At 36.2% G+C, this 23,989-nt stretch overlaps 1 protein-coding gene across 5 annotated transcripts in view; it reads left to right on the top strand.

Annotated features, from left to right (window-relative positions):
- Positions 1-23,989, top strand: part of INPP4B (inositol polyphosphate-4-phosphatase type II B) — an 834,063-nt gene that overhangs the window by 778,261 nt on the left and 31,813 nt on the right. For all 5 annotated transcript variants that reach the window (XM_032147659.2, XM_032147632.2, XM_032147654.2 and 2 more), the window contains one exon: positions 2,669-2,823. In XM_032147659.2, the coding sequence (XP_032003550.1) occupies positions 2,669-2,823 (155 nt within the window). The remainder of the gene's footprint in view (positions 1-2,668; positions 2,824-23,989) is intronic.

Genomic DNA, 23,989 nt, shown 5'->3' with positions numbered 1-23,989 from the left:
TGTACATATTGTGAAGTTATGTAAATAGATAAATTAGGGATACACATATGTAAACACAAGTGTATATTTTCTTTTAGTATATGAAATTTCCCATTTTAATGTATGAAAAAGTTTTCCTATAAATCCCACACATTTCTAAAATTTTTTTTTGAAGTGTGTATACTGACCAAATATGATTTACTCACAATTCACCACTGAATGAATGATTAGTAGCATTTCTGTTAGCTAATGCCTCAGTTTCAATATTCTATTTGTAAATCATGGGCCTATTTATGATACTCTTAAAATAAAGAAATACAGAAATTCCTTTTGATATTTTCCAAAAATATTTTGTTAATATTTGTTTTTATTTTATTTTCCTTTCTTTTTAAAATCTATTTAATGAAATACTGCTTTAGTTAATGTTTTACATTCTAATTGAAAAATATAAAGTGCCCAGGCATGGTGGCTCACGCCTGTAATCTCAGCACTCTGGGAGGCCGAGGTGGGTGGATCACGAGGTCAGGTGATAGAGACCATCCTGGCCAACATAGTGAAACTCCGTCTCTACTAAAATACAAAAATTAGCCGGGCATGGTGGCGCACACCTGTAATCCCAGCTACTCAGGAGGCTGAAGCAGGAGAATTGCTTGAACCAGGGAGTTGGAGGTTGCAGTGAGCTGAGACTGTGCCACAGCACTCCAGCCTGGTGACAGAGTGAGACTCCATCTCAAAAATAATAATAATAAAAATAAAAATAAAGTCATTTGGTTTTATCTTCTTCAAGTTTAAATAGTAAAAGTGAAGATTTAAAGAGGACAAATGGCAATCAAGTGTGTGAAATCAGGTATTGTAGAAATCAAGGCCTAACCTGTGTACTCTGATGGAAGTGCCCTTACCTCCACTAGACTTTAAATTTAGAACATTAAATATTCTAAGTAGTACAAGTGCATATGATAGTAACAATAAATTTTAAAGAATATTAATTCAATTTAAAAATCATATCTCATAAATAGCCATTATAGTCTATTTTATTATTATAAATATAAGAATTTTTAAAAATGAAATACTATTTATTTGAAAGGATTAGAATTTTTTAGATGTAAGAAGATTGTATGGAGAAATCATGCTCTCACATTTTTCTAGTCACCTGTATTGGAAATAGAAGTACCAAAGGTCTGAATTAATATTGATGTATAAATTTAAGTTTAAGTATAAGAATGACAATTAAAACATGGTAATAAATTCTAGATTAGCTATATTATTTTACCTTCTTTTAAAAGCGGACAACTTTTAAAGACTGCTTGATGACAGATAATAAAGAAGACCTTTGTTATATCACATTAGATCTATTTTAAATGCACACTGATTAGCATTGTAATGCCGAAGTTGATTATTGATATCTCATATTAGAACCCTACCATGGGATAGAAGAGAAAGGAATGGAATGATTCCCCTATTACTCATAAGGCAGTGAGACAAGAGAGTATTGATGGTCAGTGATTTTTCTCTGACTTAAGTCAGAATAACAAAAAGAAAGAACTATAGAGGAAAACAGAACATAACAGAAGTTAAAAGACTTGATTCTTGAACTTAAGTAGAGTTCTGTTTGAATCCTGGTTCTGCTCTGTTATGTGCAAGTTACTTAACCCATCTAAACCTTAGTTTCCTCATCTGTAAAATGAAAACAATTATATCTTCCTCTAGAGTTCTGTGAAGTTTATTTATTTACTTTTATTGTTAATTTGGGAGGTTTTGTTTTGAGACAGGGTGTCACTCTGTTGCCCAGGCTGCAGTGCAGTGGCATGATCACAGGCTCAAGTAATCCTCCCACCTCAGACTCCCAAGTAGCTGGGACTACAAGCATGCATCACCATGCCCAGCTAATTTATTTATTTATTTATTTTAATAGAGAGGAGGCTTTGTTATGTTGCCCAGGCTAGTCTCAAACTCCTGAGCTCAAATGATCCTCCTGCCTTGGCCTCCCAAAGTGTTAGGATTACAGGCATGAGCCGCTGCGCCCGGCCCCTGTGAAGTTTATTGAAAAGAGCAAATGTATATGAAATTTCTTAGTGTCGTACCCTAAAGCACAGTCAATTTGCAACAAACAGTGGCCATTTCTATTGTTCTCCTTTTTAGTATTGATGAGTAGTTTCCTTGTCTGTTGTAAGGCACCACGAGGATGTTTAAAATCTCAAAACATAAAACCAAGACTAGCAAATGTTTCTTAAATGTAAGAGAATATTAGCTATATACGATTTGAATCAACTGTTTGATCCAGGGAATATAGTTTTTTGTTTGCTTGTTTTTTGTTTGTTTTCTGTTTGTTTTTCTCTTTACAATGAAGGTGTTGTTTCTGAGCTGGGGTTAGTTTAGCATTGTCACACACTGCAGACCAGGCACCCCCTCGGGTAGTGTGCTGCGTCCTCTGCTGGATATTTCACATCTTATATGGCTTCAGCAGTTCCACCCCTCATGTACAAAGAACTAAATAAATTAGGTCCATTGCGTTGGCTTTTGAAATGAAAAGGTAATGCTTTTACATTTGATGAGACCGATTGAACCAATTGACTATCAACAGAAACCCAAATTTATATTTGATGTGTTTAGACTAGAAGTGTTTGGAGGAGGCCAACACTTTACAGTATTACAAATGAACAATAAACGTTCGTTTTTACATATGTTACAGATTTGCCGCAAACTAAATGGTATTCGTTTCACCTGTTGTAAAAGTGCCAAAGACAGGACATCGATGTCTGTGACACTTGAACAATGCTCAATCTTGAGAGATGAGCACCAGTTACACAAGGACTTCTTTATCCGAGCGCTGGATTGCATGAGAAGGTATCTCACATGCTTTTCAAGTTTTTTTTTTTTCCTTTTAAGGTCATTTTGAGTTGTTTTTATTTTTATTTTTCAAAATACATATTTTATTGGAGGACTAAATATTTCAGAACTTTACTGTATTTTCATGGCTTATAGCTTATTGCATGAGAGAGAGATAATTTTCTCTACCTGTATAATAATTTTATCTCTATCTATATTTCCCCTACTCATTTTAGGCTACTTTTCTAAACTTTTCATTTTTAGAAAATGTGGCTGTGTACACATTTGATGACGTGCGTTATTATATATGATATTATATATTAGCTCATTGGCTCAAGTTAAGGGGCCCCGAAAATCTCATATATAACACCATAAGAGCAAATTTTTATGATGCACAAGTATTTATGAGTACTTGCAGAATGAAACTAACTCATTATCCAAACAAAAGCTTTCCAAATTACAACTAATAGGTGATATTCCCGTGGCCCACAGAGTCTCTGGGTCAGTAACCTCCTTTCTAAAGTTATTTGCACATCACTCATCATAAAGATGGGATGACACTGATACTTTAAAATAGAGAATTAATATGGTTACTCTGCCAACATTTAAAATGCTATGCCCGAAGTCATGTTTCTTGATTCATTTCCACAGTAATTAAATCTAAACTCTAAGCCATAAGGGGAAGGAAAAAGTGCTTCATTCACAGTGTCTATCAGCAAGGACACACGTTAATTAAAAAGTTAGGAGAAATTGTCTCTTTGCTGCAAAGCCTAGCTCAGAAGCACACTAGGAATCATGGGACAGGCTCTGGGTTCCCAGAAAGGAACGTCATGTGATTCACTGGAGAGGTCTGTTTCTTATCTAGCCTGCCATTAGCTATCAGTTTTCTTTTAACTGCTGCAGTCTTTCATCGGCGACATTGACGTTTGCTTGTGCTTGTTCTATGCCTCTATGTTTTCTCACTAATGAGAGGTTTCTGAAGTTCTGTATTTCATCCCATTTCATGTCTCTTGGCATTTTCATTGTTCAGTGGAGCTCTATCATAATTTTTTGATAAATGTGTGAGGATGTCTTAGAGGCCTGACATGAACATCTCAGTCATATACAACATGTTTGGTTGATATAAAAACTTCTTTCAAAAAATAATATCTCAGCACTAATGGTAAAAAACCAAATTCAAGTATGAAATCTTCAAATCTGCAGAAAAAGAACACAAATGTCACTATAGATGGAACAAATGCAGGAATGCATGGTATTATAGGTCAGGTACAGCATGGGACTAAACTGATTTTGGTAAGAAATATTCTGGAAGATGAAATTGGTGTGCCCGTTTATTTAAGATAGAAGAGGGGACCCTTAAATTAGACATAAAATAATTCAAACAGGTAAATAAAGGCTATGTATATACTGGACATTTATACTATAGAACAATATATTTTGGTATTGCCTATGATTGACATTATATATGTAATACATTTGCTCATGATATAGCATTTGTGATGATTCATTTTTGTGTTTTTAAGGTAAGGCACTAGAAATTTAATCTAAAACACTAAAGGCTTAACTTCAAATCCCTAGTATTCTGGTGATCTTCTTCTTTTGGTTTTGTCTGTGTATGAGGACTGTGCCAGAGTGTGAGTGTCGGCCTGTATTTGTGTATATGTATGCATGTATTTAAAGAAAATAAGATGTGTTCTTTTCTTTAATAACTGCCTTCATTTCCCTCTGGGTATTTTGCCTTACAACACAGGCTCATAGGTTTACAAGCTCTAGCAACACAGCAGAGTAGATAAGAACATGAGGTTTGGGAGCCAGCTAATTTGAATCCAGGCTATATGCCATACATTATCCATAGGCAAGTTAGTCTCTCCCTGCCTCTTAGTCCCTTAGGGCAAGTTACTCAACCTCTTGTACCTCTCAGTTTCCTCATCTTTTAAAACAGAAATGATAATAGTAGCTCCATTTTAGGACAGTCTCGAGGATTAAATGAATTGATACATGTACAGGAATTAACAATGTTTGGCACATGGTAGTCACTAAATAATATTGGTTAAAAAATAAAAAAATCAAGGGCTGTGATGTTAATACTCTGATTTTCCATGTGCAGTATAATCTAGCTAATTATGATCCTTGTAGTTTTATGTTTGTGAATATTTTATGACGTAAGGTTGGACTACAATAGCATATATTAAAATAAAGTGTCCTGGCAGCTCTTGTAAATAAGGTTTCAAATGCAGTATCTTCCCTATTTAAGAAAATTAGCTCTTTAAATAGCACTTTAAAGATGTGCAAGTGTTTTCAAATGCTGTGTTAATTATGGAAGCATCACAATCCCTGAATAGGTTTTTGATAAACATTTTTGATGCTAATGTGTATTATGTATCTAGAAATAATTGTAGAATTTAAGTCACCTTAGAAATTTCTTATAAATATTTGTATACATATAACTCTTATAAATTTCCTACCCCACATGCAACAGTGAGTGGTTCATGAATAAACATTTCTCAAGTTACTGCTTAATGCTGATTGATTACTGGGGTCCCAAAATTCTGGATTCTGACAATATTTTACAGTTGAGTTTTCTGAGAGGAAGCAGATTTGCCTAGCTTCTCACTCTGCCATCTAGCAAGTCCCACCCTTCAGGCAGTGGTTTTTAAATGAATATCAGAACCACCTCTGGAAATTTAAAAAATACACGTTTGATTGGTGTGTTAAATGGTGGAAGGATGGGAAGGGAGTGAGGGATAAGAAACTACCTGTTGGGTACAATGTACACTATTCAGGTGATGTTTACACTGAAAGCCCAGACTTCAGCACTATGCAGTATGTCCATGTAACAAAGATGCACCTGTACCCCTTAAATCTATTTTAAAAAGTATATCAAGATGAAGTTTAAGTTATCGTCATCTTGAGTTCAATTTTGTAATAAAACAACATGTCCTATACTAAAACGAAATACATATGTTTAGACCTCACATGGATTATAATTGAGAAGATCTGAGGTGGGTCCCAGGGTTTAATTTTTTAAGAACTTTACAGACATTCTGGGGAACAACTCTGGATTTTTAAAAATCAGTGTTTTAAAGGAATTTGATTTGCATGTTTTTGAATGTACTGCAACTTTTAATTTTAGTTAACATCAGTTGCAGTTTATTTTACCTTTGAATTATTCCAATCACCTTCCAGGCTATTTTTTCTGGATTTCTTAAAAATTCACTGAGGTTTCTTCATTGTAAAAATTCGAGGGAAAAATAAAGTTCGCCAAGGTTATCATATCACTCTTTATTTCATTTTATTTTGTTCTTATCTATATTAAGTATTTTCTGTTGTGCTTATCTCTGTAGCAGTTTCAAATTATTTATGATGAGCAAAGGTATATAAATCAAAATAAATAAATAAAGCTCCATCTGACTCTTATTCAGAAATCCCCCCACAAGAAGCAGCTCTCTGAAGGTAGAGATTTTTGTTTCTCTTTGTTCATTACTGTATTTCCAGTACCTAGAACAGTACCCAGTGAACATAGTATAATTTTTTTCTCCATAAATATACAATAAAGGAATACATGAATAACATGGGTTTCTAAAACTTTTGGGTCCTATGTATTTGGTTGTATTGTGCATACATAGGCATTTTAAATTAAGCATATGAAGTTATCACTTGATAGTGACATATCTATAAGTACAAGTTGCAGAATATGAAAGTAAAAGTCTTATTATTCTAATTCAAAAACAAATAGGCAAATATTATCCTAATTCAAAAACAATAGAAACCATTTCAGCTCACCACCTGAAGCCACCCTTTGTACAACTGTCAAAAAATTCAGACTTCCTTTTTTGTACATATCCAGTATTACTTTCAGCTGCACACTCCTGATGGGGCCTTCGGGTACCATCTGTTTGATGAAATGGCATAAATGCCTCTTCAGATTAGAAAATTAACACAAGGTGTCTGAGTGATCTGACTCTGTAAGGATCTCTTAGTGGTTGCCTATATCGTTAAGACCAAAACAGCGATTCTTAACCCTCACTGCCCATCAGAAATCTAGAAAACTTTTTTTTTGTTGTTGTTAAAGGCAAAGTCCCACCACATACTAGTTTCTGGGATGGAACCATGATTGAGAACCACTTGACTAAAGTCTACTTTATTTAAACCAATTTTAATTTAAATCAGTAATTGATTTTAATGACATTATGACAAGACTATAAACCTGGTATGTCTATCCTTTCCTTGAGTTTTGAAATGTATGTGTATTGCAAAATTCTACCTTGATCACCTACGGCACAAGTTGTACCACAAAGGTGGCTCAGTAATCTGCAGTTTTGTTTTTTTTTTTTTAAGAAAGGGAGAATACTTTATCAGAATTCAGTTTTCAGTTTTAGACTCTCCATGGAATGCTAAGAGCTGTCTTGTCCCAATGCATTTGCAGAAAGCATTTTTAGAAGGAACTTTCAAACTTCCTATTAATCAAACATTTGATTAATAGATAATGAGGACTGGACCTTAAAAATACAATAATAAATTTGACTGGATTTTAAAATGTCATATTTTAACAAAAAATAATTGTATAGGGAAATTTAATGCCTCTATAAAGTAAATTAAAACAAAAATACCATTGTACTGTTATTTTTCCTTAACAGAAACTCTAGGATGATGACTATACAAAGTCATAATGTGACACCATGGTTCTCAATTGTCTTTTGTTTTATACTACGTTACTTTCTCAATCTGTCATGGCTCCTTAAAATTAGGATAGTTAATATGCCATTAGTAAGAAGACTCAGGGTAAGTTTCAGCATATACCTATGTATCACCCTTGCAATACAGGGCTTTAGTCATTCTATTTCAGTAAATATTGAATTTATAAGAGACTTAAAAGGCCCATTGGCCTTATTGAGTTTCATTTATTGAATGTCATATTCTCAACATGTTGCACCTGTAATTTATCTGTTGGGGGAGCATAATTTGTGAAGTATTCTACTTTATAAGTAAACGACTCTTAACCAATTGATGTCAGTAAAAGATGTATTTGTATGACTTCCTCCCTTATAGGGTTCACTTTTAAGTAATGTAGTTCAATTATTGTTGGAATAGAAAAGTTTCTTCCATCTTTAGTCTTGTTTCCACTTGAGCTTTTTTCTTTGTTTTTGATTGTACTTTTAGAGAAGAGCTGCTATTATTTCATATTATATCCTATTTCAAATATTAAATAGAATTATAAGCATTGTAAACATAGGTAATTGGAGTTTGCAGCTATTTTTTGACTGCTTGAAAGGAATGTGTTTGTAGGGAACCTCGTAATTGGGAACAGTTTTTCCATGATTGCTAAGTATTATCTCCTCCCTTGAGAGTTTCAGTGGTATGTTTGCTACATTATTTCAGTCAGTATTTGCAGCAAATAACAGGAATAAGCTGAGAGAAAAGTCACCTTCATCTCAGGGTTATTAATAAAAACATGAAAATTGACCTTATTTGGGATGTTTTTACTTCAGCTGAAGGTGAGGTGAAAGATACTGCAAGGAATACACATCCTTAGAAATCATGTTAGAGCAAGTAGCTTTTAATAAGCCATCCACTATAAACCCCAAAAGAGAACTGATCTTTCTGGGGAAATCAAAGAATGGCCTACAAAGGACTTCAACTTCCTGAACAAAATGTATGTGCTAATTTTAGTTGATCTTCTTCCTATAGTCATACCTGACAAGACTGTCATAGTATTCTATTGATAGAAAAATTATGATTTTGAGGTCTTTTTCTTTCCCCTAATTTCTTTTGTTAATAGTGTTTGTTTTCCAGTCATAGCAACTTGAGACCCTGTGAGTGTGGAGCCATAGTCCAGAGCAGCCATCAGCTTTATCCACATCTTTCCAAGTCAACCACTTCTTTCAATTCCCAAAATTATTAACTAAGTGCCTAGACATAGAAGGATGTGAAACATATATTTTAACTTAATAAAATCCAATACAATGTAAATGAATCTAATTGGAACAAATACATTTAACTTATGCCACAAACACAGGTTTTTAAATCCAGGAAGACCTGGAGTTAATTCCTTATTCTAACACTAATTATCTGTGCAGTGGTGGACACATTAATTAATCTCAAGGCCTCAGTTTCCTAATGTGTGAAGGTGAGATGATGCTCCATTGCCCTCTTGTGAGTGTTGTGATAAATGAGATCACTTACTTAAAGTCTCTGTACCCAGTGGGCATGAAGTGTTCTGCTGAGAAATGTTACCCTTGCTCTCTACACTCTCCCCATCTCTATCTATCCTGCTTGTTCTTCCTTAAAACATTTTTCTCTAAAAGTGCATCCTTGGATATTGCTAAAACGGGGAAGTTCTCCTGGTCTTCGAGGTCTTAGGAAAAAAGTCTCAGGATTAACATTTGGTTTCTAAAAGGCTTAGATTGTCTCTCAGTGACAGTGGGCTAGTGGGATACCGGGTTTGGAAATCTTGCTAGAGGCCTAGCTATAGCATCAGGGAATCTAGAAGCAGCTTAGCTTAGAGTCAGGGTTAGTGCATATCTGGGGCCCCCAGAGAGCAGCACTCAGCACTCAGTTTGTGGAACTAGAGAATGTCTAACTCCTGAATTCCCACAGCTTTCACTGGCAAGTTAGGATATCTTGTAATTAATGTGTCAGGAGCCCCACCTCTGGAGGTGAGTTGGGAAAACAGGTCATTAATAGAAATATGTGGTCGTCATTTTCATAGTCAAAAGTGAACATCTTTTGTATATCTACTATGGCAGAGTACCATGCTATACAAATGGAGAAACACATTTGAAATTATAATAGCCACTAATAGTCAATGAGGACTTCCTATGCACTAAGAATGACACTAAGCATCCTATATGGGGAAACTGCTAGTTCCCACAAGAACAGAATCAAATAAATGAGTCCAGAGCATAGAAAGTGTTCATTATTAAGTGGTTCAGAGGATAAAAAGGATCACTGTGGCCAGGAGGTGTCCTGGATGAGGTGGAATCTGAATTGTGTCTTAAGGATGCATACAATTTAGGTAAGTTGCCAGGAGTTAGGAAAATCTGTATTAGAATTATCTAAGTGGATAAGAGTAGTGCTTATTCATTCATGACACTTGTCAGGTGATTTTGCCTACATAAGTATTGTAATGTGTGGTACATTGAACAACTTATTTTCTTCAGCTGTTATCAAGTTTTTGAGATCTGTGTTTATTTATTTTAGATCTAGTTATCTTCTTTTAAACTTGTATAATACTCCCTTGTATAAATAGACCATAATTTATCTATTGCCCTAGTTAATTTTAGGTAATGGCAAAACATCTGATGTTTTGCCATTACCAACAATACTGTAATAGACATTCTCATATGTATATCCGTGTATATAAACCCATAGGTATAATGTGTGGTAAGGCATTTGTATTTTTAATTTTGCTAGATGCTGCCAGATTGCTTTTCCAAATAGCTATACTAATTTATAAGCCACAAGCCATGCACATGTGTTCCCATTTCTCCACACGTCCCAATACTTGTAAGAGTTGTTAACCATCTGATGGATGAAAAGTGCTATCTTTGTTTAAGTTATATTTTCTCAGTAACACGAAATAAGATTAAATATCTGTCTAAACATTTATTGGCCATCCAGATTCTCACTCATCTCGTCTTCCATGTTTCATATAATGGAGTTTTGCACATAATTGCAAATTAGGAAAGGTTTCCAGCATTTATAAATAAACCACTGGCCTATTGTGTTTAAGTTACATTTAGAAGACCCTGTTTCAGGAGTGGTGCGTTTTTTTTTAAATGCGCTTTATTTTTATTTTTTAGATGAAAGCACAGTGGAATAAGACAGGAGCATCCCTTAGGTTTGGACAGAGAATGCATCATGCTATGACAGGAGCTTGTGACATGATGTGAGGCTTTTTAGCAGGGAGGGGGACAGGGCTCCACTTTAGATGAGGGAAAGACACTTCCATCTGAGAAACAAAAACCTATAGTTGATTAGGGAGATGATTGATGCCTTTGCACTTGGAAAATGAGGTGTAGCAAGAACTAGTCCAAGAAAGGTCTCATTTTCACTAAAGAAGGCTGAGATGCAGGCAGCCCAAACCTGAATGGTCTATGGAGAGCAGTTATGCCAAAACCTAGAGTCTGTTTATGCCCCTGGAAGGTTGAGACAAAAGAATCAAGGAAGTAATTTTCATTTCACCACCTAATGATTTTTTCTACAAACACCAACTGCCTTGTCCTAGCCAATGATATCCATGAATTAGTATACTCAATATGCCTATTGTGTTTGTCCTCATATATAAATAAATCCAAAACTATTAATTCAATGAATTATCATTATACTGTCTAAAACTTCATTTCTTCCATCAGAATGCTTGCTATACTCTGGTAAACACTGTCATAAAATGGTTTCGACCCTTCTTCTAACTTGAATATTGGGTATAGCACTCTAGACATTGGTTCAAGGGAACAAATTGGATGGCTTCACAGGCAATTTCTAAAGAAAACTGGACTGGGAGGCAACTGTATGAATAAGTACCCAAAATGTTGCAAGCTTTTCTCCTGATCAGAAGACCACAGATTATGGAGAAGTTCAAATGCTGGGCATAATTTATTAATGTTCAAAGGATAATGGCCTAAAGCCCTATGAGCAAAAATGCATTGTGCATAATTACACCCCATTCTCTTCCGTTTAGTGAGCCTATCAGAACTCATATGAGTGTGAATGACATCATTATGGGGATCAAAACTGTAATTTATAAAGCATGTCATTTGCAAAATTGGTATTTTATTAGTAACAAATCCCATGTGATATCTCTCAAATATAACAGTATTATTTAGGGGTAATCACTGCTCTGAATACCCCAAAATCTAACAATTAGGCCAGCTCAGCAAAGAGCAGGCTGCCCCACTATGGCACATAAAGTGGGTAAGGGGAAGGACTTTGGAATTGGACTGCCTGATTTCTCCACTTCTTAGCAGTGGGAATGAAATTCTAAGAGGGCTTAAGTTCTTTATCCGTAAAATGAAACAACATATATAAAGAAATTGGTAACTGGGTATAGTTCATAGTAAGCAGTTGGTAAAGTCAAACTTATATTGTAGTGATAATTTCACCAGCATCCTCATCTAATAGGGTTGTCATGAGCGCTAAAAGAGACAATGATCACTGATGCACTTAATATAGTACTTGTTACACAGCGAGGATCAGTAAATATTAAATGTCGTCATGGCTGTTACTGATGTGTGGTGATACTGTTATTACTGTCATTATTGCTTCTTTGTCATGGCAGCTTCCTTTCACATTGTTTTTACTAAACTGTGAATGGTTGTGATGTCCTCAAACTATATTGAGGAAAGGTAAAAAAAAAAAAAAAAAAAAAAAAAAAAAATCATTTCCACTATTCGTATCATCTGTTGCATTGATTCTCTTTTATTTACTTTTTTTTTTATATTATTATCCTTTAAGTCCTAGGGTACATGTGCACAATGTGCAGGTTAGTCACATATGTGTACATGTGCCATGTTGGTGTGCTGCACCTGTCATTTACATTAGGTATATCTCCTAAGGCTATCCCTCCCCTCTACCCTCACCCCACGACAGGCCCTGGTGTGTGATGTTCCCCACCCTGTGTCCAAGTGTTCTCATTGTTCAATTCTCACCTATGAGTGAGAACATGTGGTGTTTGGTTTTCTATTCTTGCTATAGTTTGCTGAGAATGATGGTTTCCAGCTTCATCCATGTCCCTACAAAGGACATGAACTCATCCTTTTTTCTGGCTGCATAGTATTCCATGGTGTATATGTGCCACCTTTTCTTAATCCAGTCTATCATTGATGGACATTTGGGTTGGTTCCAAGTATTTGCTATTGTGAATAGTGCCACAATAAACACATGTGCGCATGTGTTTTTATAGCAGCATGATTTATAATCCTTTGGGTATATACCCAGTAATGGGATTGCTGGGTCAAATGGTATTTCTAGTTCTAGATCCCTGAGGAATCTCCACACTGTCTTCCACAATGGTTGAACTAGTTTACAGTCCCAACAATAGTGTAAAGGTGTTCCTATTTCTCCACATCCCCTCCAGCACCTGATGTTTCCTGACTTTTTAATGATTGCCATTCTAACTGGTGTGAGATGGTATCTCAGTGTGGTTTTGATTTGCATTTCTCTGATGGCCAGTGATGAGGAGCATTTTTTCATGTGTCTGTTGGATGCATGAATGTATTCTTTTGAGAAGTGTCTGTTCATATACTTTGCCCACTTTTTGATGGGGTTGTTTGATTTTTTCTTGTAAATTTGTTTAAGTTATTTGTACATTCTGGATATTAGCCCTTTGTCAGATGGGAAGATTGTAAAAATTTTCTCCCATTCTGTAGGTTGCCTGTTCACTCTGATGGTAGTTTCTTTTGCTGTGCAGAAGCTCTTTAGTTTAATTAGATCCCATTTGTAAATTTTGGCTTTTGCTGCCATTGCTTTTGGTGTTTTAGTCATGAAGTCCTTGCCCATGCCTATGTCCTGAATGGTATTGCCTAGGTTTTCTTCTAGGGTTTTTATTGTTTTAAGTCTAACATTTAAGTATTTAATCAGTCTTGAATTAATTTTTGTATAAGGTATAAGAGGAGATCCAATTTCAGCTTTCTACATATGGCTAGCCAGTTTTCCCAGCACCATTTACTAAATAGGGAATCCTATCCCTATTTCTTGTTTTTGTCAGGTTTGTCAAAGATCAGATGGTTGTAGATGTGTGGTATTATTTCTGAGGACTCTGTTCTGTTCTATTGGTCTATATCTCTGTTTTGGTACCAGTACCATGCTGTTTTTGTTACTGTAGCCTTGTAGTATAGTTTGAAGTCAGGTAGCATGATTCCTCCAGCTTCGTTCTTTTGGCTTAGGATTGTCTTGGCAATGCGGGCTCTTTTTTGGTTCCATATAAACTTTAAAGTAGTTTTTTCAAATTCTGCGAAGAAGGTCATTGGTAGCTTGATGGGGATGGCATTGAATCTATAACTTACCTTGGGTAGTATGGCCATTTTCACGATATTGATTCTTCCCATCCATAGCATGGAATGTTCTTCCATTTGCTTGTGTCCTCTTTTTATTTCACTGAGCAGTAGTTTGTAGTTCTCCTTGAAGAGATCCTTCACACCCCTTGTAAGTTGGATTCCTAGGTATTTTATTCTCTTTGAAGCAATTGTGAATGGGAATTCACTCATAATTTGGCTCTCTGTTTGTCTGTTATTGGTGGATAGGAATGCTTGTGATTTTTGCACATTGATTTTGTATCCTGGGACTTTGCTGAAGTTGCTTATCAGCTTAAGGGGATTTGGGGCTGAGACGATGGGGTTTTCTAAATATACAATCATGTCATCTGCAAAGAGGGACAATTTGACTTCCTCTTTTCCTAATTGAATACCATTTATTTCTTTCTCCTGCCTGATTGCCCTGGCCAGAAATTCCAACACTATGTTGAAGAAGAGTGGTGAGAGAGGGCATCCCTGTCTTGTGCCAGTTTTCAAAGGGAATGCTTCCAGTTTTTGCCCATTCAGTATGATATTGGCTGTGGGTTTGTCAGAAATAGCTGCTATTATTTTGAGATAAGTCCCATCAATACCTAGTTTATTGAGAGTTTTTATCATGAATGGCTGTTGAATTTTGTCGAAGGCCTTTTATGCTTCTATTAGATTATCATGTGGTTTTTGTCTTTGGTTCTGTTTATATGCTGGATTACATTTATTAATTTGCATATGTTGAACCAGCCTTGCATCCCAGGGATGAAGCCCACTTGATCATGGTGGATAAGCTTTTTGATGTGCTGCTGGATTTGGTTTGCCAGTATTTTATTCAGGATTTTTCATCGATGTTCATCAGGGTATTGGTCTAAAATTCTCTTTTTTTTTTGTTGTGTCTCTGCCAGGCTTTGGTATCAGGATGATGCTGGCCTCATAAAATGAGTTAGGGAGGAGGATTCCCTATTTTTCTATTGATTGGAATGGTTTCAGAAGGAACGGTACCAGCTCCCATTTGTACCTCTGGTAGAATTTGGCTGTGAATCCATCTGGTCCTGGACTGTTTTTGGTTGGTAGGCTATTAATTATTGCCTCAATTTCATAGCCTGTTATTGGTCTATTCAGGGATTAAACTTCTTCCTGGTTTAGTCTTGGGATGGTGTATGTGTCCAGGAATTTATCCATTTCTTCTAGATTTTCTAGTTTATTTGCGTAGAGGTGTTTATAGCATTCTCTGATGGTAGTTTGTATTTCTGTGGGATAGGTGGTGATATCCCCTTTATCATTTTTTATTGTGTCTATTTGATTCTTCTCTCTTTTCTTCTTTATTAGTCTTGCTAGCGGTCTGTCAATTTTGTTGATCTTTTCAAAAAAGCAGCTCCCAGATTCACTGATTTTTTTGAATGGTTTTTTGTGTCTCTGTCTCCTTCAGTTCTGCTCTGATCTTAGTTATTTCTTGCCTTCTGCTAGCTTTTGAATGTGTTTGATCTTGCTTCTCAAGTTATTTTAATTGTGATGTTAGGGTGTTGATTTTAGATCTTTCCTGCTTTCTCTTGTGGGCATTTAGTGCTATAAATTTCCCTCTACACACTGCTTTGAATGTTTCCCAGAGATTCTGGTATGTTGTGTGTTTCTTCTCATTGGTTTCAAAGAACATCTTTATTTCTGCCTCCATTTCGTTATGTACCCAGTAGTCATTCAGGAGCAGGTTGTTCAGTTTCCATGTAGTTGAGTGGTTGTGGATGAGTTTCTTAATCCTGAGTTCTAGTTTGCTTGCACTGTGGTCTGCGAGACAGTTTGTTACAATTTCTGTTCTTTTACATTTGCTGAGGAGTGCTTTACTTCCAACTATGTGGTCAATTTTGGAATAGGTGTGGTGTGGTGCTGAGAAGAATGTATATTCTGTTGATTTGGGGTGGAGGGTTCCGTAGATGTCTATTAGGTCCACTTGGTGCAGAGCTGAGTTCAATTCCTGGATATCCTTGTTAACTTTCTGTCTCGTTGATCTGTCTAATATTGACAGTGGGGTGTTAAAGTCTCCCATTATTACTGTGTGGGAGTCTAAGTCTCTTTGTAGGTCTCTAAGGACTTGCTTTATGAATCTGGGTGCTCCTGTATTGGGTGCATATATATTTAGGTTAGTTAACTCTTCTTGTTGAATTGATCCCTTTACCATTACTTAATGGCCTTCTTTGTCTCTTTTGATCTTTGTTGTTTTGAAGTCTGCTTTATCAGAGACTAGGATGGTAACCCCTACTCTTTTTTGTTTTCCATTTGTTTGGTAGATCTTCCTCCATCCCTTTATTTTGAGCCTATGTGTGTCTCTGCATGTGAGATGGGTCTCCTGAATGCAGCACACTGATGGGTCTTGACTCTTTATCCAATTTGCCAGTCTGTGTCTTTTAATTGGAGCATTTAGCCCATTTACATTTAAGGTTAATATTTTTATGTGTGAATTTGATCCTGTCATTATGATGTTAGGTGGTCATTTTGCTCATTAGTTGATGCAGTTTCTTCCTAGCCTCGATGGTCTTTAAAATTTGGCATGTTTTTGCAGTGGCTGGTACCAGTTGTTCCTTTCCATGTTTAGTGCTTCCTTCAGGAGCTCTTGTAAAGCGGGCCTGGTGGTGACAAAATCTCTCAGCATTGTTTTGTCTGTAAAGGATTTTATTTCTCCTTCACTTATGAAGCTTAGTTTGGCTGGATATGAAATTCTGGGTTGAAAATTATTTTCTTTAAGAATGTTGAATATTGGCCCCCACTGTCTTCTGGCTTGTAGAGTTTCTGCTGAGAGATCTGCTGTTAGTCTGATGGGCTTCCCTTTATGGGTAACCCGACCTTTCTCTTTGGCTGCCCTTAACTTTTTTTCCTTCATTTCAACTTTTGTGAATCTGACAATTATGTGTCTTGGAGTTGCTCTTCTGGAGGAGTATCTTTGTGGCATTCTCTGTATTTCCTGAATTTGAATTTTGGCCTGCCTTGCTAGATTGGGGAATTTCTCTTGGATAATATCCTGCAGAGTGTTTTCCAACTTGGTTCCATTTTCCCCGTCACTTTCAGGTACACCAATCAGACGTAGATTTGGTCTTTTCACATAGTCCCACATTTCTTGGAGGCTTTGTTCATTTCTTTTTATTCTTTTTTCTCTAAACTCTTCTTGCTTCATCTATTTGATCTTCAATCACTGATACCCTTTCTTCCATTTGATCAAATCGGGTACTGAAGCTTGTGCACGTGTGACATAGTTCTTGCGCCATGGTTTTCAGCTCCATCATTTAAGGTCTTCTCTACACTGTTTATTCTAGTTAGCCATCCGTCTAATCTTTTTTCAAGGTTTTTAGCTTCCTTGCAATGGGTTTGAACATCCTCCTTTAGCTCAGAGAAGTTTGTTATTACCAGTCATCTGAATCCTTCTTCTCTCAACTCATCAAAGTCGTTCTCTATCTAGCTTTGTTCCATTGCTGGCGAGGAGCTGCATTCCTTTGGAGGAGAAGAGGTGCTCTGATTTTTAGAATTTTCAGCTTTTCTGCTCTGGTTTCTCCCCATCTTTGTGGTTTTATCTACCTTTGGTCTTTGATGATGGTGACATACTGATGGGGTTTTGGTGTGGATGTCCTTTCTGTTTGTTAGTTTTCCTTCTAACAGTCAGGACCCTCAGCTGCAGGTCTGTTGGAGTTTGCTGGAGGTCCACTCCAGACCCTATTTGCCTGGGTATCACCAGTGGAGGCTGCAGAACAGCAAATATTGCAGAAAGGCAAATGTTGCTGCCTGATCCTTCCTCTGGAAGCTTCGTCTCAGAGGGGCACCCAGCTATATGAGGTGTCAGTTGGCCCCTACTGGGAGGTACCTCCCAGTTAGTCTCCTCGGGGTTCAGGGACCCACTTGAGGAGGCAGTCTGTCTGTTCTCTGATTTCAAACTCCATGCTCGGAGAACCACTACTCTCTTCAAACCTGTCAGACAAGGATGTTTAAGTCTGTAGAAGTTTCTGCTGCCTTTTGTTCAGCTATGCCCTGCCCCCAAAGGTGGAGTCTACAGAGACAGGCAGGCCTCCTTGAGCTGGAGTGAGCTCCACCCAGTTCAAGCTTCCTGGCAGCTTTGTTTACCTACTCAAGCCTCAGCAATGGTGGATGCTCCTCCCCCAGCCTCACTGCTGCCTTGCTGTTTGATCTCAGACTGCTGTGCTAACAATGAGCGAGGCTCCGTGGTCGTGGGATCCTCGGAGCCAGGCACGGGATATGATCTCCTGGTGTGCCGTTTGCTAAGACCATTGGAAAAGCGCATTATTAGGGTCAGAGTGTCCCAATTTTCCAGGTACCATCTGTCACGGCTTCCTTTGCTAGGAAAGGCATATTGGTTCTCAAAGAGTAATTCTAGCATCAGCATCATCCAAGAACTTGTTTGAAATGCATTCTCAGGCCCTTCCCAGAACTACTGGACCAGAAACTCTACATGTGGGCCCAGCAATCAGTGTTTTAATTAGCTCGCCAGGTGATTCTGATGTGCACTTAAGTTTGATAACCACTTATGTAGTATAAGGATATTGTTACATTTTTAACATCTTTTTAGACATACAATTCATATATACTTACCAGACTATAACACCCACCCATTTAAAGTGTTTTGTGTAGACTGTAGAATGTGATGTTTCAGAAGAAAATAGAGATTATGTGATTACATATAACTTTGCCTTACAACAGTGTTGTAGCAAGGATTTAGTCTTGAAGTTTGAATTATTATAGTACATAGACATTGTACGTAATTAGAAATTAATTCTAAATCATGGGGCATTATTTGGGGTTCAAATAAGTCTATTTTCAGAAAATTATACATTTGATATTCATGTGATCATGAGACTTTTCCCAGAGAGGGTCGTGCTCTACACTCTTGGGGGAAAGGAATGCTAATATCATGAAGCTTCCCAAAAATCCAAGAGAACTGGGTTCAGCTAGCTTCCAGATAGCTGAACACATGGAGGTTCCTAGAGGGCGGTGCACCCAGGGAGCTCATGGAAGCTCTGTATCCCTTCCCTCATACCTCACCTCACACATCTCTTCATCTGTGTTATTTGTAATACCTTTATAATAAACCGGTAAACATATTAAAGGGTACAATGCAGTAGTTTTTAGTATATTGACAGAGTTGTACACCTATCACTACAATAATTTTAGTACCTGTTCAGCACTCCTAAATAAAACCCCATTTCCATTACCAGTGTCTCCCCAAATGCCATCCCCTCAGCCCTTGGGAACCACTAGGTTTGCCTCGTCTGGACATTGCATATAAATAGATTTATACAATTGTGGTCTTTTGTGAATGCTGTCTTTCATTTAGCATAAGATTTTCCAAGTGCATCCTTGTTATCAGACATTTTTTATTCCTCTGTAAAGTTCCCTCTTTGTGAGTATTCTGTGCAGGCATTCCCAGAATATTAACATTCAGCTAATGAATGATTCCCTACAACAGAACAGGGGCATATGTGCATATGTGTTTGTCTGGGGTGGGGCGATGTGTGATTATATTTGTACATGTGGGCTTTAAGTTTGTAGTTTCCTTTTTCTAGAGACTACGAAAAAGCTCAGGGCCAATTTTACGATTCATCTACTTCAAATGTATAGCATTCTTTAATAGGCTTTCACTATGTGTGTGTGTGTGTGTGTGTTGGCCTCATTCTTAACTCGGTTGTATGACATTACTCTTGCACTTACTGTTTCTTTCTCACTTTTTATTCCTGATATCTTACTGAATTTGATGTATCCATGTAAACTGCCTTAAATTCTTTTTGAAATATGGCAGGGTGTAAATATTTAAATAACAATAAAATCACATAAACTATTCACTATATCCTATACTCAAGACTCTTCCTAAATTTACTCTTAGCAACCTTCAATACACTGAAAATACTAAATTTTTTCAAACTGCAAAATATCTGTTTTCTTACATCTGAATTTATGTGTTTTCAAAATGATGTCTGTTTTCTCAACTATTTGAGAAAATCATGCCATTATATTTATTAAGTGCTTTAGAGTTTTCAAATCACTTTGACTGTTCTTTTGTTTTTGAAAATAGAAATACAATAGATGCCATCTTTTGTTCAGTTTTGTTTCATAATTTAATTTTATAACATAAATTCACAGAATTTTATAACACTAATAGTTTTATTTGATTTTGTGATAAAGATTTTTTCTGTTGAAGAAAATAGACTAGAACAAAAATGAGAAAAAGACATATTAGAGCTGTCAAGATACATTATTTTTGCCAGAAAAGAAGGAGAAAAATGCCTTCCACTTCACAAGAATGAAACGATTTTATAGCAGCTGCTCTTGAAATAGGTAGATTTATTGAAAACTCCTAGTATCTGTAGTCGCCATTAAAAAAATGCCTTTCATGTAACAAAAATCTCATATGCATATGTTCAAGGTACATATTGTTAAGTATTACTTGGTCATAAAGTTAAATGGCAACCGAGACCACTGTGTAGACCTACCATGGGTTCAGCTTGACCACATGAGAAACATGTGGTTGACAGACTGTGGAAGCCCACATTCCAACAAGTATTTGATGAGTTTCATCTTTTTTTTCCTCGTGGTTTGACTACATACATACAATTTTATTGTGTATGTTAATAACTTAAAAGCTGCTAATGTATCATGTGGTTCCTGAACAGAGAATTGAGCTGATTTTTGATACACTGAATAATAAAAGATATGATGTTTCAGAAGAAAATAGACATTATAACTTTGCCATACAACAATGCTGTAGCAAGGATTTAGTCTTGAAGGTTGAATTATTATAGTACATAGATATTGTACATAATTAGAAATTAATTCTAAATCATGGGACATTATTTGGGGTTGAAATAAATCTATTTTCAGAAAATTATACATTTGGTATTCATGTAGTCAGTCATAACCTTCCATTATGCAATCCTTAAAGTAAGTTTATAAATTAAAATTTCATCACAGAGGTTATGATTTCAGACCATAATGGAAAGTGGAAACTCTGTTGCATTTCTATTTATGGCAAGGTAAAAGAAAGTCACATTTCTTTGCAGTATGCTTTATTTCGTTTTATCATAAATATTTATATGTGTATTTTGCTATCTTTGCCCACATCCCCTGAATAACAAAAGTACACTAATAACCTTGGCACTAGTGCTAAGATGAAAGGAAGATGAAAAATATCCCATTTTTTAAAAAGCCTTAGGGATTTTGGGATGTCAGCATACTAGTACTAGGGAAAATAAATTTATGTGTGTATATTTTTAAAATTTTGAGCTCAATTTTAAATTTAGTAGTTGCCCTTTGAATAACTTTATCTCCAACTAAATGTTAAAATGGCATTAGCATGTTTTGCCAATATGTTTCTGAACATATTTTCTCCTGGAGTTTGAAAAGGAAGCAAAATTTCAATTTAATTTATCACAGTCAAGGAAAAACAACCTAAAAGAGTCTTGGAAGAATCTGGACTTGTGTGTGTGGAGGACTAGAAGAGAAAAAGAAGCTTTTTAATTCATTTAGGGTCTGACAAGGTAAAAGCATGTGTGAACTTCCCTCTCTGATTCTCATGGCCTGGGCTCCTGGGCAGGGTGGATAGTATGGGTCTTCAGTCAGGTAGGGCATTCTCTTCCCTACAAAGGTAAGCTTTCTGTTCAGGCAGATCATGTGGACTGTTTCCACCAGCAGCTAAGAAAGAAAGTTGCTACAAGGTAAGTAGTCAGCACTCCTCATAGATATTGACTTCTCCTCTAAGGAAAGTGCTCAGTAATCTGATATTTTTGCCACATCCCTGCAAAAAATAAATGTTGAATCAGCATTCTTACATATAAAAGAAGGCTTTTTCATCTTTATCCTTGTATAGCTTTATGTCTCCATTGGCACCAATACATCTAAATTCAAGGTTAAGTATTTCAACGTTAAACAAAAATTATACTGAAGTGCCTACAAAAGTGTAGTTAACATAGTTCCCCGTTTCTCTCGGAATATGTACCTGAGGTCTATAGATAATGTGTTTCTGTTGGATCAGTGTTGAAAGGCAAACTAGATATCTTCTGGTCCAAAACTTCACTTTTTTTTTTTTTTTTTTTTTTTGCTGGGGGAGTGTCTTGCGGTGTCACCCAGGCTGGAGTGCAGTGGTGCCATCTAGGCTCACTGCAACCTCCGCCTCCCAGGTTCAAGTGATTCTCCTGCCTCAGCCTCCCAAGTAGCTGGGACTACAGGTGCGCACCACCATGCCCAGCTAATTTTTGTATTTTTAATAGAGACAGGATTTCACCATGTTGACCAGGATGGTCTCAATCTCTTGACCTCAGGTGATCTACCCACCTCAGCCTCCCGATGTGCTGGGATTACAGGCATGAGCCATCATACCCAGCCTAATAAAGTAATTATTTTTTAATCTGGATATTTTTCTTAACTCTATACTAGCCCTTCAGTTGAGTTTTGTGGTAGATTTTTCAATTGAAGACTCTGCACCTTGAATCTAATGTGAAAGCTCTGTGATTCTCCCTTGTATGATGGTGTGATGGTGTGGTGCTGTGATGATGGTGTGGTGGTGTAATAGTGTGATGGTGGGCAAGAGTAGACACACTGGATGACATAGGATGTTCCCTTTATGCACCTGAACTGATTCCACTGCAAGGAGATATGCTTTTTTGAGCAACAGTGATAATTTATACAGAATTACTAGAGCAAGCTTAGATCTCTATGTTTGAGGAAATAGTCTAACTAAAGTCATTTCAGAGAATCACTTTTGTTTGACAAAATGAATTTAGCATACTTGCAAGACTTGTGATCTAAATAAAGTAACTGAAATTGAAAAGTAAATTGAAATGAATTTTCTCATATTACTTTTACTTGCTTTGGAGACCAAAGTTACAGATTATATATATAATATCAAATGCCATATATATATATATGGCATTTGATATTTTATGTATTAATATATCATGCTATACATTGTATTTAGTACATACAATATATAAAAATTATATAAATGCTTTTTGCTTAAATCTAATTTGATCATGTTTATAAACCTCATTTTCATTCAAATCACCCAATCGTTGTGACTCCTGAGATATATGTGTATTCTTATGCTATCTTTTCAGCCACTAAATTTAATATTAATTTTAAAATTCCAACATTTGTGTATCTCATTAAAATAAGACAAATTGAGGAAAAAAAAGGTATAAATTAACTTTTCCCAAATATGTCAGACTATATACTTTGCTCTTTATTTTCATGGGGTAATGAAACATCACAAGTTTTTGGTAACAGAATAAAATGTTTATTTACACATTAATTGTTATTCTCTTAAAAGTCAATTTTCAAACTCCTTCCATTTCTATGTACTTGTAACTTTTTTTGCTAATGGTATTTTAAGACAGCAGCATTTGGAAAGGACCTTGGAGATTACCTAGTGACCCTGCCAAGTAAGGCAGGGATTCTTTGTACAACATCCCTGACAGATTGTCAGCTAACCTTTACTTGCACATGTACAATAGCAGGGAGTTTGTTACTTTGGGTATCAACCCATTCCATTTTTGGACAGCTATATGATTTATAAAACTTATCTTCTTGTTAAGCTGAAATCTGTTAACCCATAACTTCCAATTATTGATCCATTCACCTGCCTGGATCAACCATCACATTCCTTAGGTCAGCCTGTCAAATATTGGAATATGGTTTATGTGTTCTGCTTAATTTTTAAAATCCCTGTAAGATGTGAAAGTCAGTCCAACTCCTGCTCTTCGTGAAAGATATTGCTACCATTTCTCAATGCAGTCTTCATTTTAATACTCTTTATAAGTAATTACGAGCAAAATCAAATACCATGTTCTAAATTTAATATGAAGAACACAGAGTAAAATAAGGCAAAGGTCTGCCTGTTTTCCCTTTTTCCTTCCAGTTGTATAGTGCTTACTAAGTAGCAAGCACTTTTCTAACTACTTTACAGATATTAATTGCTCTAATTCTAATGGCTGAGACCCCTTGGCCAGGGTAGATGGTATGGACTCCAGACAGGCAGGGTGTTATCTGTGAATTAAATCTTCTAATTTGTGGATTAACTCTATGGATTTTTAACCTATGGATTAAGTCTTAAAGAAACAGCCACAGAGGGGTTAAATGACATGCAAAAGGCCTTACAGCTAAGACGTGGTGGAACCAGGCCCTCTTACTCTGAGTCCTAG

This window comes from Hylobates moloch, unplaced genomic scaffold (assembly GCF_009828535.3).
Source record: "Hylobates moloch isolate HMO894 unplaced genomic scaffold, HMol_V3 SCAFFOLD_3, whole genome shotgun sequence".
Classification (NCBI taxonomy): domain Eukaryota; kingdom Metazoa; phylum Chordata; class Mammalia; order Primates; family Hylobatidae; genus Hylobates; species Hylobates moloch.
The sequence above is the reverse complement of the archived record's forward strand: the minus strand, read 5'-3'. Positions and strand labels throughout refer to the sequence as shown.